The sequence below is a fragment of the Calypte anna genome, chromosome 19 (assembly GCF_003957555.1).
Source record: "Calypte anna isolate BGI_N300 chromosome 19, bCalAnn1_v1.p, whole genome shotgun sequence".
In the NCBI taxonomy this organism is placed as follows: domain Eukaryota; kingdom Metazoa; phylum Chordata; class Aves; order Apodiformes; family Trochilidae; genus Calypte; species Calypte anna.
The window spans coordinates 5,112,661-5,126,812 of NC_044264.1; the positions used below are offsets into that span (position 1 = coordinate 5,112,661).

At 59.6% G+C, this 14,152-nt stretch overlaps 2 protein-coding genes across 3 annotated transcripts; one reads left to right on the plus strand and one right to left on the minus strand.

Annotated features, from left to right (window-relative positions):
* Nucleotides 1-513: 513 nt before the first annotated feature.
* On the plus strand, nt 514-8,958 carry RASL10B (RAS like family 10 member B). Of its 2 annotated transcripts, XM_008490700.2 has the most exons (5): nt 514-646; nt 3,705-4,033; nt 4,580-4,704; nt 5,928-6,194; nt 8,714-8,958. In XM_008490700.2, exons 2-5 carry the CDS (start codon nt 3,818-3,820, stop codon nt 8,853-8,855), a joined length of 750 nt encoding a protein of 249 aa, XP_008488922.2. In that variant the 5' UTR covers nt 514-646; nt 3,705-3,817; the 3' UTR covers nt 8,856-8,958. The 2 variants fall into 2 exon arrangements, with proteins under 2 accessions (XP_008488922.2, XP_030318505.1); XM_030462645.1 differs by lacking the exon at nt 8,714-8,958 and having other exon boundaries at nt 517-646; nt 5,928-8,314.
* An 881-nt stretch (nt 8,959-9,839) lies between these two features.
* Nucleotides 9,840-13,864, minus strand: GAS2L2 (growth arrest specific 2 like 2). Its single transcript, XM_030462544.1, is given in 8 exon segments — nt 9,840-10,198; nt 10,201-10,436; nt 10,438-10,998; nt 11,151-11,448; nt 11,808-11,904; nt 12,469-12,576; nt 12,683-12,921; nt 13,507-13,864. Coding segments are annotated over 8 exon segments (2,256 nt in total).
* Between the last annotated feature and the right edge of the window lie 288 nt (nt 13,865-14,152).

Genomic DNA, 14,152 nt, shown 5'->3' on the forward strand with positions numbered 1-14,152 from the left:
CACAATCCCTGCCCTCTCCCAGAAACCCCCCAGGGCTGCTTTGGGGTGATGAGAGGTTCCAGAGCTGGGTGGGAGGGAGGGAGGAAGAGGCTGTGGAAAAAAGCAGCATCTCTGGCTGGTTATAACCCCCAGGGACACAAAGATTTTCCTAGCTGGGAGCAGCAAGCAGCTCTGCAGTGAAATAAACCCCAAATCTCTGAGACAGGGGAAAGGGGCACTGGCACCTTTGCCTGGCACTGATCTCAGCCCTGGCCCAAAGGTTGTCATACGTTTTACAAGCTGTCCTTGTCCCTCCCCAAGCCATGGGGCTGTGTCTGCTGTCCCCTTTTCTCCCAGGAAGGATATGGCAATGTGTTTCCACTCCTACCCTCTCCTCACCCCAAAGAGGAGCCCCAGGAGATGATGCTTTCCCCAGCCAAAGGTGCTGACAAGGCTTAGCCTGGCCGGGCCAGTTTTTTGGGCTCAGCCAAGCCTGTGTGATTGCAGCCAGATCCACAGGAACATCCCAGTGCTCAGTGGTGTCACAGTGAGCTGGAGCAGGGGTTGAGGGGCTTCTTCGAGTGGCTCCATCAGAAGTGTGTCGTGGGGGCCTGGACCACGTTCCCTGGAGGTGTGACCAGCATCTTCCTCACCATCCAGCACACAGGTAAGTGCTCGGTGTGGGGTGTCCCCAAAACATGGGTACTGCAACAGAAATGTCCTGGTGACACCAGGTACCACCCCGAACTGGGGACACCCCCAGTGACAGTGGGCACAGAGAACCCTCAGCCCTGCCAGCTGCAGCAGGGGCTCACCCAGCACAGGGGTGAAGGGACATGGACAAGAGCTTTTGGAGCTGCAGTGTCAGAGAAGGGAAAGGCTTCCTGGGAGGGGGTCCTGCCCAAAGGGGGCTGCTCCCAGGGGGCTCCCAGAGGGTGGGCATGGGGGCACACACACTGCTGGGCACTGGGGAGGGAAGAGGTGATGGTGTTGCACCCCGCAGACTGCAGGGGGGACATGGGAGGATCTTTTCCCAGCAGCACCTCCCCAGAGCCTCGGGAGAAGCCGGTGTACCTCCTGCCTTCTGCGACTCGCTCTGACCATTCTCTACCTCCTTTCCCGACTGCTGCCTCCATCCCCTGCATCCCTCCCCGGGCATTGCCCGCATCCCTACCTGGCCAGAGCCTCCTTCCCTCCCCGAGCACTGCCTTCATCATTCCCGGGCACCACTGCCCGCATCCCCGCCTGGTCAGAGCCTCCCTCCATCCCTCCATCCCTCCTTCCCTCCCTCCCTCCCCAGGCACTGCCTCTCTCCCCGTTTGGGCATTCCTCTCATCCCCCCGCCCCGGGCTCTGCCTCCATCCCCGACCATCTCCAGCCGCCCTCGCCGTGCCCCTGACGGACTTTGCGACCCGGCGACCACCGCAACCCTCCCCCCCCGTGGGTGCCCCCCGCCCCTCGGTACAGCCGCGCCGGGGGGGGCCGGGCCGGGGCTCTGCAGCGGGGCCGCCCGCCCCGCACCGGGCTCGCCGCATGGCTCCGCCGCCCGCCGGGGCTCCTCCGGCCCGGGCCGCCGCTGCAAGGTAAGGAAAGGGGGGGTCCTCCGGGACGGGGGGGGACGAGGGAGAAAGTTGCCGCTGGGCTGGGTCTCAAAGGTGTGGGGGGAGGATATCGGGGGGAGGGGGTCCCCTGCGAAAGTTGATTGCCGGTTCTTCCCGATCCCCCCTTCTCCCCGCCGGTCTCGGGGGTGCGTGTGTGTCCCGGCACCCCCCAACCTCCTCCTGCCCCGACAGCCCCCCCACACACACAGGCCGGGGATGCTGCACTGCCCGCCGAGGGGAGAGCATCTCCCCGGGAGGAGCGGGGCGGGACGTGGGGTGCGGGGTGCGGGATGCTGCTGCGGGGCTCCTGCGGGGTGTCGGGGGCAGATGGCCAAGGTCGCGTCGGGGGTCCAGGTCCCCTTTTCTGGAGCAGCCGACGAGCCTCCCCCCAGCTCTGCAAGCCACTGAGCTCGGCCTTGTGCTGACCTCCTGGGGCCACCCAAGGGGTCCCTGCCCCCCCCCCCCCCGCCCCACCATGGGACCACCCAGGCTGCATCTCCCCCTCTGTGCCTCAGTTTCCCGCGGTGGCTCGTTGGTGTGAGGTGCTTGAGGGGCCGGGAGCTGTGGGGTTGGCCACTGATGCTTTGGGGTTCAAGCTGGCTTGGGGGTTCAAGCTGGTTTTCTGGGGCTCATGGGTTGGCTTTCACTAGGCCTGTCTCTGTCTGCTGGCCCCGAGGGGGATGGGGTTTTTGGGGTGGCATGGCAGGGCTCAGCCTGTTCCACAGCTCAGGGCAGCCCCGTGGGTGCTGAGTCTCTGGATGTGTCACCCTCTCACCCTCTGGCCCCGCAGAGGAGCTAAGGACTGCTTCCATGAGAAGGAGAGGTTTGTGGGGACAGTGCTGTCCCTGTGGCGGCACAACCCCGGGGACTTGTGGTGACAGTGCTGGCTGCTGTCAGAGGGCTGGGTGTGGGGTGTCTTGCACCCCCCATTTCCCTGCGTGTGGCACAGAAATGCTCCTGCTGCCAGGGCTGGGGTTCCACAAGGGTGGTGACACCCCAGGGGACAGCAGCACCGTGTGCCACGTCCCCCAGACCTGGGCACAAAATCCCCCTCGTTGCTCTGGGACTGGCTCAGGCCCTGGCTGAAGGTCTCAGCTCTCTTTCCAGTAGGGTGAGGATGGGGTGAGCCATGGCCCAGCCTGGGGACTGCAGGAAGCTTGGCCTCCCCCAGCACCCTACAGCAGGGATGCCCGGAGCCAGGGTCTCCTTGGGGCAAATAATCCCTGTCAGGACAGGGTGGTTTGATCCTGCTGCTTTCTACCCACTCAGGGATCTCTGCTTTGTGCTTTGGGGGTGATTTTCAGGGAAAAAAGGACCAGAGCATCCCAAACTGCCAAAAGCAACCACACTTTGGGATAAAACACAAGCTTCTTCCCAGCAATGGAAGTGGAACCTGTGCCCTCACCCTTGTTTTTTCTATCACAGCTTCTGGTCAGGAACCTGATGCCAGGGGGTGCTTGGGCTATCACCCCACATCCCCCTCTATCCATGGCTCTGCCCTGGGGCTCCCCTGGCCTCACCACGTGTGCCAGCAGCTTGTGGGCTCACCCCATCAGCTGGCTGGGAAATTAGCCTCCATCAAGTTAATTGCCAAACTGCTCAAAGCCTGAAATTAAACATTAAAGCTGTCACTTACAGGCACAGAGCAATGAGCAATCTCCTCCCTCCCTTTACCCCAGCAAAAGGCAATTCTGGCTGTCCAAGCAGAGGGAAGATGGATTCCCTGGGATGGGGCAGCACAGGGATGGAGCAGCTGGTGACTGTCCCTGCGGGTGTTGTGGGACAAGTCCCCAGCACAGCCCAGGAATCCACTGCTGCCGGGGCTGGAAAAACCCTGAGCAGCAGATGGTGCCTTTTCCAGAGGTTTCCTTCCTCTGGTACCACATGGGCTGAATGGGCCTGTGAAAACCTCCCTGAGATCAAATTTGCCCAAATCCTGCCTGTCCTTGTCTCTGCAGTGTGGGATTCTGCGAGGGGGTGGCTAGTGGGGGTGTCACCCAGCCCTGGGGGACAGGCATTACCCTTTCCCATAGCCTCCTGCTTGGAAAAAATCCCTCCTGAAGCAATAGCTGTGTCTGACAGGGTATCTCCAACATCTCACCAGCTTCTCCTTCCACCTTCCAGTGCCGGGCTGTCCCGGAGGGGAAATGCATCCTGAATGGGGCTGAGCATCCTCGGGAATATGCATCCTCGGGGCCGTGGGGCCAGCACCAGGGCAGTGGCCAGCGTGCAGCGGCATGGTGGCAACGTTCAAGATCGCCGTGCTGGGAGCCCAGGGGGTGGGTAAGAGTGCCATAGTCCGGCAGTTCCTCTACAACGAGTTCAGCGAGGTCTGCGTCCCCACCACCGCCCGCCGCGTCTACCTGCCCGCCGTCGTCATGAACGGCCACGTCCACGACCTCCAGATCATGGACTTCCCCCCCATCACAGCTTTCCCCGTCAACACCCTGCAGGTAGGGGTGTACCCGGACACCCCCCCCCGCCACGGGACCTCTCACCCTGGGGATAGGGGTGGGGTCTCGGGTGATGAGCGGGGGGTGGGGAGGGGTTCTCTGTGTCGCCCCGCGGGGTCCCGGTTCCGCCCCTTCGGGGGATGCTTTGCCCTCCAGGGCAGGGTTGGTTTGCTAGAAGGTGGTGTGAGGGGTCACCACCAGCTGAGCGGGCCCCGGGGGAAGTGTATTTGGCAGCTTTTTCACCTAAAATGATGGCGAAGGCTGCGGTCCCACTGTGAGAAGCTGGGTGATGCCCACAGCCCCATCCAGCTGGAGATGGGGTGGGGGGATGTGGGGGTGGTGGCTGAGGGGCTGCAGGGAGGCAGATGCAGCCCTTGCAGGGATGAGTTGGGACAGAGCAGAGGTGAGACTGGGTGTTGGGTGTCAGGGACAGAGCCCCTGCTCCTTTGTCACCCATCAGCACGGCAGCCTCCTGGGTGTCCCCCAGCACCCACTGGGCATGGCAGTGGGGCTGAGCCAGGATTGATCCCTCTCTGCACCTTGCAGGAGTGGGCAGACGTGTGCTGCAGGGGGCTCCGGAGTGTCCATGCCTACATCCTGGTCTATGACATCTGTTGCTTTGACAGCTTCGAGTACATCAAAACCATCCGCCAGCAGATCCTGGAGACAAGGTAAGGACCACGTTGATGCTGGGTGCATCCCCCCCAGAGCTCCTGATGGGGCATTACAGCTGATCCCAGTGATCCCCTGCTCTTGGCATTGGAGATGAGATATTAGAGACTGGGAGAAAGCCCCTTTGCAGGGCTTGGAGCCCAAAAGCAAAACTGGACCCAAAGGCAGAAGGAGCAGGACCCTGGGCAGGTGTCCCCTGGGGGTGAGAACCATCTTTGGGAAGGCAACTGGAACTGATGCAGCCTGGCCACAAAGAGGGACAAGGGGACAGGCCAAGAGGAGGAACAGCCACATTTGGCCAGCCAAAGCCAAGAGCAGCTCTGGGATGGGTTGGGGTCCATGGGATGTGTCACAATTTAACACTGGCAATTAAACCAAATGACAGATGCTCCCTATTAATCTCCCTCCCCTCCCAGATAAAGAAAGGAAAGAGAATAAGGGAGAGAGACTTATGGGTTGGAAACTAAACTACACAACTTCAATGGAATAGTAATGATAAATAGGAAAAATTACTAAATATATACAAATATACAGGAAAATGGATACCACGTTCCACTCTACTTCCCCTCAATAACTCTCACATCCCCACTGAGGCTGCAGGGCAGCCCTGGGAAAGTCCAGGCTGGAATCCTGGAGTCAGGAGCAGTTGGGAGCTGGAGGCAGGAACACACAGATTCAGGCTGGCATGGATCAGAACCACAGGCAGAGGAATGGATGGAATCCTCCCGGGATGCTGAAGGAAACAGGGAACGGGTGAAGAAAGAGAAGCAGGAAGGGGCTTGATCCTCGTGATCCCTCAAATTTATACTGAGATGAGGTGTATGGGATGGAATACTCTGTTTGGTCAATTTTGGCTTCTATCTTGTCCATTCCTCCCTAGGGAAGGGCTGCAGCTGGGACCTTTTTACTTCTTTTCTCCTTCCAGAGGGCAAAATGTTCCTCAGAGCTGAGCAGTGTCCTTGGCTCTGCACACCAGTCTCCAGCTGTAACTATAACCATGGAGTGTTACCAGTCCTAGAAGCAGACACTGAGAACCTTGCTGTTCATTTCAGCAAGTGCAGCTCCTCCCAAGAGCCTTAGCTGAAAGCAAAGTACAAGACAGAAAATCACCTTTATCCTGGCCCAAACCAGGACAGGATGGGATGGTCATCCATCCATGGGATGTGCTGTGCCCCATCCCCTTCTGTCTTCCCTCACCACCCTCCTCTCCCTCCCTCCCCAGGGTCATTGGCACTTCAGAGACACCCATCATCATCGTGGGCAACAAGCGGGACCTGCAGCGGGGCCGAGTGATCCCGCGCTGGAACGTCTCCAACCTGGTGAAGAAAACCTGGAAGTGTGGCTACATCGAGTGCTCGGCCAAGTACAACTGGCACATCCTCCTGCTCTTCAGTGAGCTCCTCAAGAGCGTGGGCTGTGCCCGCTGCAAACACGTCCATACCACCATCCGCTTCCAGGGTGCCCTGCGCAGGAACCGATGCACCATCATGTGAGCCCCCCCTGCCCCCATGGACACCCTCACCCCTCTTTTACCTCCTTCCGTGGCCACTTGTCTTCGGGGACCACTGGTGTCACCGCTCTCTGCTGTGGTAGGACCCCCAGAGGCACCTCGGGGGTTGCTGCCCTGCTGGCACTGGCAGCCCGTGGTGACGTTTGGGGACAGCGTGCCTTGGGGGGTGCCAGGCAGGTTGGTGTGGTGGTCACCTGAGGAGGTGGGTGACTGGGGGTAGTGAGGGGTAAGGGAGAACCCTGAGCCCTCCCTGAGCCTCTGGCACTCAGAGCCACAGCGGTCCTGGGGGGGGATTGTGTCTCTGGTGTGCCCAAAACTCCGTGTGGCACGAGGGGGTCAGGAGATGCCTCTGATGGTGCCCAGAGGGTGGCTGTCGGGTCCCTCCTTGCCAGTTCATTGCAGGGGCAAGGTTTGCTGCTGCCTGCTGTCACCTGTCCTTGTAAGAGAATGACACAGTGCCTGTGACCTGCTGCCAGGGTGGTGGCTCCATCCCTGGGGCATGGTGGAGGCTGGAGCCCCATCTTCCTCCCTGCAGAGCTGGGGTTTCTCCCCTTGGGGGGCTCAGCAGCCTCCAGCAAGAGGCCAGGTTACATGGGCTCTCTGCTGGCATGGTTGGGTCAGGTTTCCAGGCTGAATTTCTGGATGAAAGCAAGAAAAGGAGGAAAAAATGAAACAAAATGAAGAAATAAAGCCCCCATCCTACCCCTTACCTCACCCTGGGGTGCTGGGTGCTGCTTCCCCAGGTCTTCAAGTCCCTTTCTGCCCTGGTTCATCCAAGGAAGGTTTCTCCTCCCCACCAGCCTGTAGAACACCAAATAATCTCACCAAGCTCCTCGCCAGGCAGCTCACCCCTCCACTACCTCTCAGCCTGGGCTCAGCAGGTGATGGGCTTTGCACAGCCCCATCCAACCCCCCCGGGGAGGCAGGCAGCCCCCCAGCAGGTCACTGCACCCCATGGCAGTGCTGCCAGGTGGGTCTGACCCACCCTGGGCTTTCCCCTGGGCTCGTCTCCATCCACGGGAGACAGTGGTGGTGGGAAGGCAGCCTCCGAAGCAATAGGGAGCTGGAGTTGCATTTCCAGTTGCATTCCTTTTGTAGTTTTGGTTTTGTTTTATGTTATTTTCTCTCTGCATATCCCAAGCAGGAAAGCATGTTTGTTTGTTTGTTGGTTTGGTTTGGGTTTTTTTTTAATCTTTTAGCTTGTTTTCACACCAGCCTTGCAGCTCTCCTGTGTCTTGTCCTGCAGGGTGGGTGGCAAAGTGCAGCCCTTGATAGGAAACAGTGTTTGAGGTGGTGAGCAAGAGCCCCAGGAGTCTTGGTTCTTCCTTTTTGGCTGCTCCTTGTGGGGAAATTCTCTCCTCACCCCCCAAAGGCAGAAGCTGGGGCTGATCCAACCCCTGGCCCAGGCAGCTCAGTGATTTCTGGTGTCACAAGGCACTGCAGGTGCTCGGTGCTGCTCGGGGCAGTGAAAACAGAGAGCAGCCCCATCTCATCCCCCCCGGCCACGTTTCCATCTGGCAGAGCCCTGCTGTGATCTCAGTGACACATCCTATGAAGAGCAGGTCCAGCTGAGCCCAGGCAGGGTGCATTTCACCCTCCCACCACCGAGCCCAGTGCTGCAGGCTTGGGGTCACCCTGCCCCTCCCTTCCCACCCCCAGCAGCCACCTTGGGAACCAAACCCTTGCTCCAAAAAGAAAAAAAAAAATAAGGGAAAAAAGAGAAAAAGTGATGGGGGGGACACAGGACTGTCTGGAGTGAGAGCTTCAGCTGGGGAAGGATAGTGGCATGGGTCACCATCCCTCCCCTCCACAACAAATCTATCAGTCCCCCCCAACCCCATATTGTCAGGGTTTAATACCATGAGTAAGTTCACCCTATTGGTCTCTAGCTAGCTTTATCCCTCCAAATTGAGAAGGAAACTCCTTGGTAGGTGTTAATAATAAAGCATTTCTAAAGTGCTCCAATGTACACATATCAACAATGAAGCCAATACATTGTTTGTTATAACCCTGTAGCCTGCAGTTTATAGCACAATTAGTTACAGGTTTTTATAGCATCTATTTAGTATTTTGAGAAAAAAAAAGAAAAAAGAAAAAAAAAAGAAGTTATAAATATAATTGTTATATTCTATTGTACTTTATAGACAGAGGAAGTTATATTAGTAATAATAACTCTCACTGCTTCAACAGCATTTCCCAGCTCCTGAGAAAAATGAGGGCTACAAAGAGCTACTTTCCCAAGAGCCCAAGAAGGGGGAGGTGGGGGGACCCAGTGGGTGCAGGCAGAACTGGGTGGTGGCACTGTCTGGGTGCAGGCAGGGGCTCTGGTGGTGGCCAGGCTGGGGGGCACAGCAGCAGCTACAGGCGACCCACGCCTTCCCCCTACTCATACCCTTAGTATGAAGTCACCACCCACCCAATGCCACCCTGGTCTTGCTGGAAAATTACCTTTTCCTGAGCCTGGGAGAGGCTGAGGATGTCCCCACCGCTGTCCCCAGGGCACTGCTGGGTTTCTGCCCCCACGGGAGTGGTGCCGATGCCTGGATTGGGTCCAGCCCTGGCAAGGATTCTTCCCTCTCCTCCTCTGGCTCCGCTGAGCCTCCCGGTTTCCTGTACTTGGCTTTCCTCTCCCCTCCATGAACTTCTTATCAGAGATTCCCGAGGTGTCTACACCGCCTGTAACGCCCTGCACCCCCCTCTTTGAAATCAAATTAAAAATCAGGTCTGACCCCTTTGTTCTCTACCCGCCTCGCTGCTCTTTGCCCGCGGTGCCGGGTTCCTCGCCTCCCCTCTGCTGCTCTCACTGGGGTCTGCAGGTGGTGGAATTCATTCCTCCCCTGCAAAAGAGCCTTTTTTTCAGACAGGTTTTGCATCCACAGGAGCTCACCCTTGGCTGCTCCTTTGTAGGGATGCTGTGGATCTGGCTTCATCCCCTCTTGGAGGATGGGGCTATTCTGGCCCAAGGGGGGGATCTTGAAGGGACATTTGCTACACCAAGCAGCCCGGCAGCATGAATTCCCTTCATCAGCCATGACCTCCTCCCTCCCCATCAGGATTATCCTCTCTCCCTCCCTGCCCACACAAAAGATGCTAAGCCAGAGGACCTTTGGTACATCTCTATTGCACAACCAAGGCTGCCGGGTGTGTGGCTGCAGGCTTGGGAGTGACCAGCACTGCCAGGGTGACCACCAACCCCCCCTGGGCTCCCACCTTCACCCATAAGGAAGCCCGGGGGCCTCCCCAACCTGAGCCACTCATGAAGGCTCTGGGTGCTGAAAGCCCTGAGGATCATTGGTCCCGTGTCACAGAGCTGAGGCACAAGATGCTTTGCACGCTTGGATACCACGTGTGGGGTGTTCCATGCTTTGGGAGACACCATGAGGAGGGGCAGCTGCACTCTTTTTTCTCTGCAGAAAGAAATTTGAGGCTGTACTGTACAAGAGTCACTGCTTGGGAAGAGAATTACCAGTCCTGTGTGTCCCCCCCCCCAAAAAAAAAAAAAAAAAAAAAAAAAAAAAAAGTGGAAGGAATGGGTGCAGCTCTGCAGAGTAATGGGGACACCTCCAGTGGGTCCATCCCTGGGCTGAGGGAGGGGTCAGTCCCTGCCCCAACTCGGGATGCAGGTCAGACCCACACCTCCTCATCATCCTCGGTCAGCCAGGCTCCGCTGTCAGCCGGGGAGGGCTTGGCCCCGGGACGGGTGTCAGGGGGTGGGGGCTGACGGGGGGGCCCCGGGGGGCGACGCTGGCGCTGCCCCAAGGGGGTGGGGATGCGTGAGGGTCTCTTGCCGGGCCTGTGGTCCCGGCGGGGACGGACTTTGGGCCGCAGCTTCAGCTTGTAGATGGAAGGCACGCGTTCGGGTTTCTTCAGGCACCGCCGGGGTTTGGGGACAGCGCTGGCTTTGGGCCCCTGTGGAGTCTGGGACCCCACACCCTGCCCCTCCACCTTCCCACTGGTGGGTAGGGTGGTGGGCTGTGGGGTGGCTGGAGGGGGGTTTTGGGTACCCAGCTCCCCAGATCTACAGGACGCAGGGGCTGCCTCCCGTGGGAGAGCTCCTCCACCACCCTGTCATAGCCAGGGGGCTGCGCCTGCCCCCAGCACCCCTTGAGACCCCCACTCCCACTGACAGGGGCACAGGCTCCCCCCAGTTCATCCCCTGGCACCTCCAGTCCCTCGGCAGCCCTTGTGGTCAGGGATGGGGGGCACTGACGGGGACCCCCCCCCAGCAGCACAGCCCTTGCACCCATCTGCAAGCCTGGCTGGAGGGGTGGGGGTACAGCGAATGGGTGGGCTGGCTTTGGGGGGGGGGATACTGATGCCATCCTGTTTCAGAGGGGGGTTGGAGGGATTCTGGGGTGAGGGTGGTTGGCCCTGGCCTAGGGCTCCCCCTCTCCCTTCCCGTGGGTGTTTCTGGCTCTGTGAGTCTCCCCGGGCATTCTGGTGTGGGGAGGGGGCACAGAGCTTGATGGGGCTGGGGGCACGGGGTGTCACCAAGGCAGGGACCCCCCCTTCCTGCAGCCTGGCAGCCATGGCAGGTGATTTGGCTCTTTGCTGGGTGCTTTTTGGAGGTGCTGGTGTCTGCTGGGTGTTGGGTGTTGTGCACCTGCCCTGTGCCAGTGCTGGGGGGGTTCTCCCTCGGGTGGGCCCACAAGGTGTCTTGGGGACCCCCACGCTGTCCTGGGTGCTGGGGGCTACCCGGGAGGGGGTGGGTGCCCGGCTCTTAGCCCCATGGCAAGGGGTGCTGGGTCGAGTGGGTGACCTGGATGGTGTTGGCTGCCACGTCCTGCAAGAACAGAGAACAGAGAAGGGCTGGGGTGCTCCTGCACCCACCCCCCCCGCCCCCCCTCACATCCACACCTCTGGAAGGGAGGGGACACAGAAATCAGGGATGTGAGAAAAAGGTGCTGTGAAAGCATCTTTGGGGTGGTTGGGGACACGCAGGATTTCTGCACCACTTACCTGCCCGAGGGGACCCCCCGGGGCTGTGCTGGGTCCCGGTGAGGGCTGGCACCCCGTGGGTGACCCGAGCCCTCTGGTAAGGGGGTGGCAGGTCGGTGGGGACTGGAGGGGACACGGGACCCCCAGGTAATGGGGGGCAGGGGGCTCTGCGAGCGGCTGACCAGCAGTGTGGGCTGGGGCTGGCCACGGGTGGCCACCTTGGAGGCTGGGGACAGCCAGACCTCGTGCTGCACTTGATGCTGGGGGCTGCGGCTTTTCCAGGCTTGTTTGTGAGCTGGGGGGGAAGTAGGGGGGGAGGAATCAGCACCAGTGTCCTTTGCATCCACCCCCAGGGTGCATCCCCCACCCCAGGCATCCGCTCAGCACCCAACCCCCCGGGGATGCTGGTGCAAACCTGTGCTCCCTGTAAAGGGCCTTTTGGGGTCCGGCTCCATCCAGAAGTCTGCCGTGACCTCTAGTGGCCACCAAAGCCAAAGAAAGTCCCCAAACTCCCTCAGCAAAGCAACCAGAACCGCTCCTGCGATTGGTCCCAGGAGCAGCGAGACCCAGGACTGACACCCCCACCCATCCTCCCCTTCCTCCCCGCCCCGCCCATGGGGCAGATCCGATGGATTTGGGGACACGGGGACTCACAGAGCGAGGTGCAGCGGCAGGGATCGTGCTTGTCCAGGTAGTGCCCCAGCGTGTCCCAGCCGCCCCCGACCCGCACCATGACGTGGTCCCGCAGGACCTGCAGGGGATGCCACATGGCAGGTCCAAAGAGGTCCACGGGAGGCACCCGTGGGACCCCACCCTCTTTTAAAGGTGTCTGAGGGTGACACACCCAGCCAGGCTTCAGGAGCTGTGGGCTTACCCTAAGTGTCACCTAAAGGACAGCCCCAGCTCAGAGCCACCAAGGCAGGGGGGGGTCTCAGCTCCCACTGCCAACTGGCACCTCCCATCACCCCAAGGACAGTGGGGCCTTGTGAAAAGCCCCTCTCCATCACCGTGTCCTGGGCCCTTTTAGAAAGCCAGGCTTAGGGATGTACCCAGGCAGGGACAAGGGCACCTCTGTGCTCCCATGTCTGGGTAAGAGCTGGCTCTGGCTCGGCATGGGACAGCAGGGTCTGTCCCATACGTGTGGATGGTTACATCCCTGTAAGCACACACCCCACAAGGCTGAGCTTCCCTGCTTTGGCAATAACGGTTAAAAACCCCTCACTGGTCCCATTTGGGGGATGGATTATGGAAGGGGCACCGTGGCAGCAGAGGAGGATTCCTTGTGCCCCAAAAGCAAGGGGTGAAGCAGACTCACCCTGACAAAGATGAGGGTGTCAGAGTCACCCACACGGTATTTCCCTTCAGATATCTTGACCATGGGGAACTGGACTGGGCAGGTACAGCGGCTCACCAGGTGTTGGACCTGTGGGCAGCAGGGATGGGTCCTCATCAGGATTCCTGGGAAAGGTTCTGGGGTGACCATTCCCATCCCCATTCCCATCCTTATCCTCCTCTGTGCCCCCTTGTACCATCTGGTCGAGGTTGTTGAGGTCCCGTGGTTTCCTGGGGGGCCTGGGGAGCTGAGTATCCGTGGATGGCAGCTCCAGCTCCTCACGGAGCTCCTCCTCGATCTCCTCCTCCATCTGGATGAGGGTTGGGGGACGCATCCCGAAGCGGGCAGCCCGGCGTGCCAGCTCCAGCAGGCACAGCACAAAGTTCTTCTCGTTCTTCCTCAGCACCAGGTCCTCCGTCTCAAACATCAGGACATCTAGGGCAGGGCAAGGGTGGACAGAGCCAGAACAATCCCGTGGGGATGGGGACAAAAGGGAGGGAAGGCACAGGAAGAGGCAAAACCTGGCAGGAGGGAAGTTATTCCCTGTAGCCATCCCACTAGGAATATGGCTGGGTGAACAAGAGTTGGGATAAATTCACAAAGGAAGAGTCTCCCCTTTGGGTATCTAGAAACAAAGGTTCTACCACTGGTTTAGGGCACCCCAAAGCCACAAAACCCCAAGGCTGAGCATGCTGAGGGCTCCATGCCCTTCCCAGGCACTCACTGGTGGTGGGGACAGGGTGACAGACCCTTTGGCCATAGCCAGGACAACTTCTGATGTCTTTTTATGACCAAGATTATGCTGAGCAGGGCAGGGCCACACTGTAGCACACGCCCTCTCCATTTCCATCCCCCCCAGCACCCATTTGCACCCAAGCAAACACACCCACTGCCTGCCAGCACCCTGCAAAGCTGCTGCCAAGCTCTGTGCAGGAACTCCCAGCTCAGGGCTCGCTTGTGTTGACTGGGCTGCCCGATGCCACCATGGGGACACAGGGCAACTGGAGCTCAGCATCCTACCTTTAATATCCATCTCCTTCCTGCACCACTGGATGAAGTTGGAGATGTTGTCCCTGGCCTGGAAGGTGCCTGGCTGTGCCGTGAGGTTGCAGGTGACACCGGCAGCGGGCAGGTGGAGGTGCTGGGCCACGCCAGGGCAGGCAGAGGCAAACTCCTTGGCCACGTGGGTGATGTTGTTGGCGTGGGAGCAGAGCACAGCCCCTGTCTCCAGCACCTCCAAGAAGGTGCCCACCTCAATGTCTAGGTCGTACAGCTCCTTCAGCCACTCGGCCAAGTCCTCCTTCATGGCACAAAGGTACTGCTCGCCGGACTGGTAGGGACGGATGCTCCGCACCGTGGTGCTCGGTGTCCCCCACATTTTGCCATAGGACTGGGAGGAGAGGAAGGGAAAAGGGTGATGGGACATGGGGAGCTGGCCCAGGCTGTGCCCCCAGCCCGCATTCCCAGTGGTCACACTCACCCGGTGCCACTTGTTCTCTGCCACCTGGGATGGTGACACCGTCCTGCCGGTGCCCAGAGCCCTTCTCTGTCCCTGGGGAAGAGGAAATCACCCTCCTGGGCAGTGGGTGTTTTGTTTCCTTCCCAAGTGCTGTGCCCTTCTCCTTGGTGACAAGGGACAGGCTGCAAACACTCCCCATTAACCCTT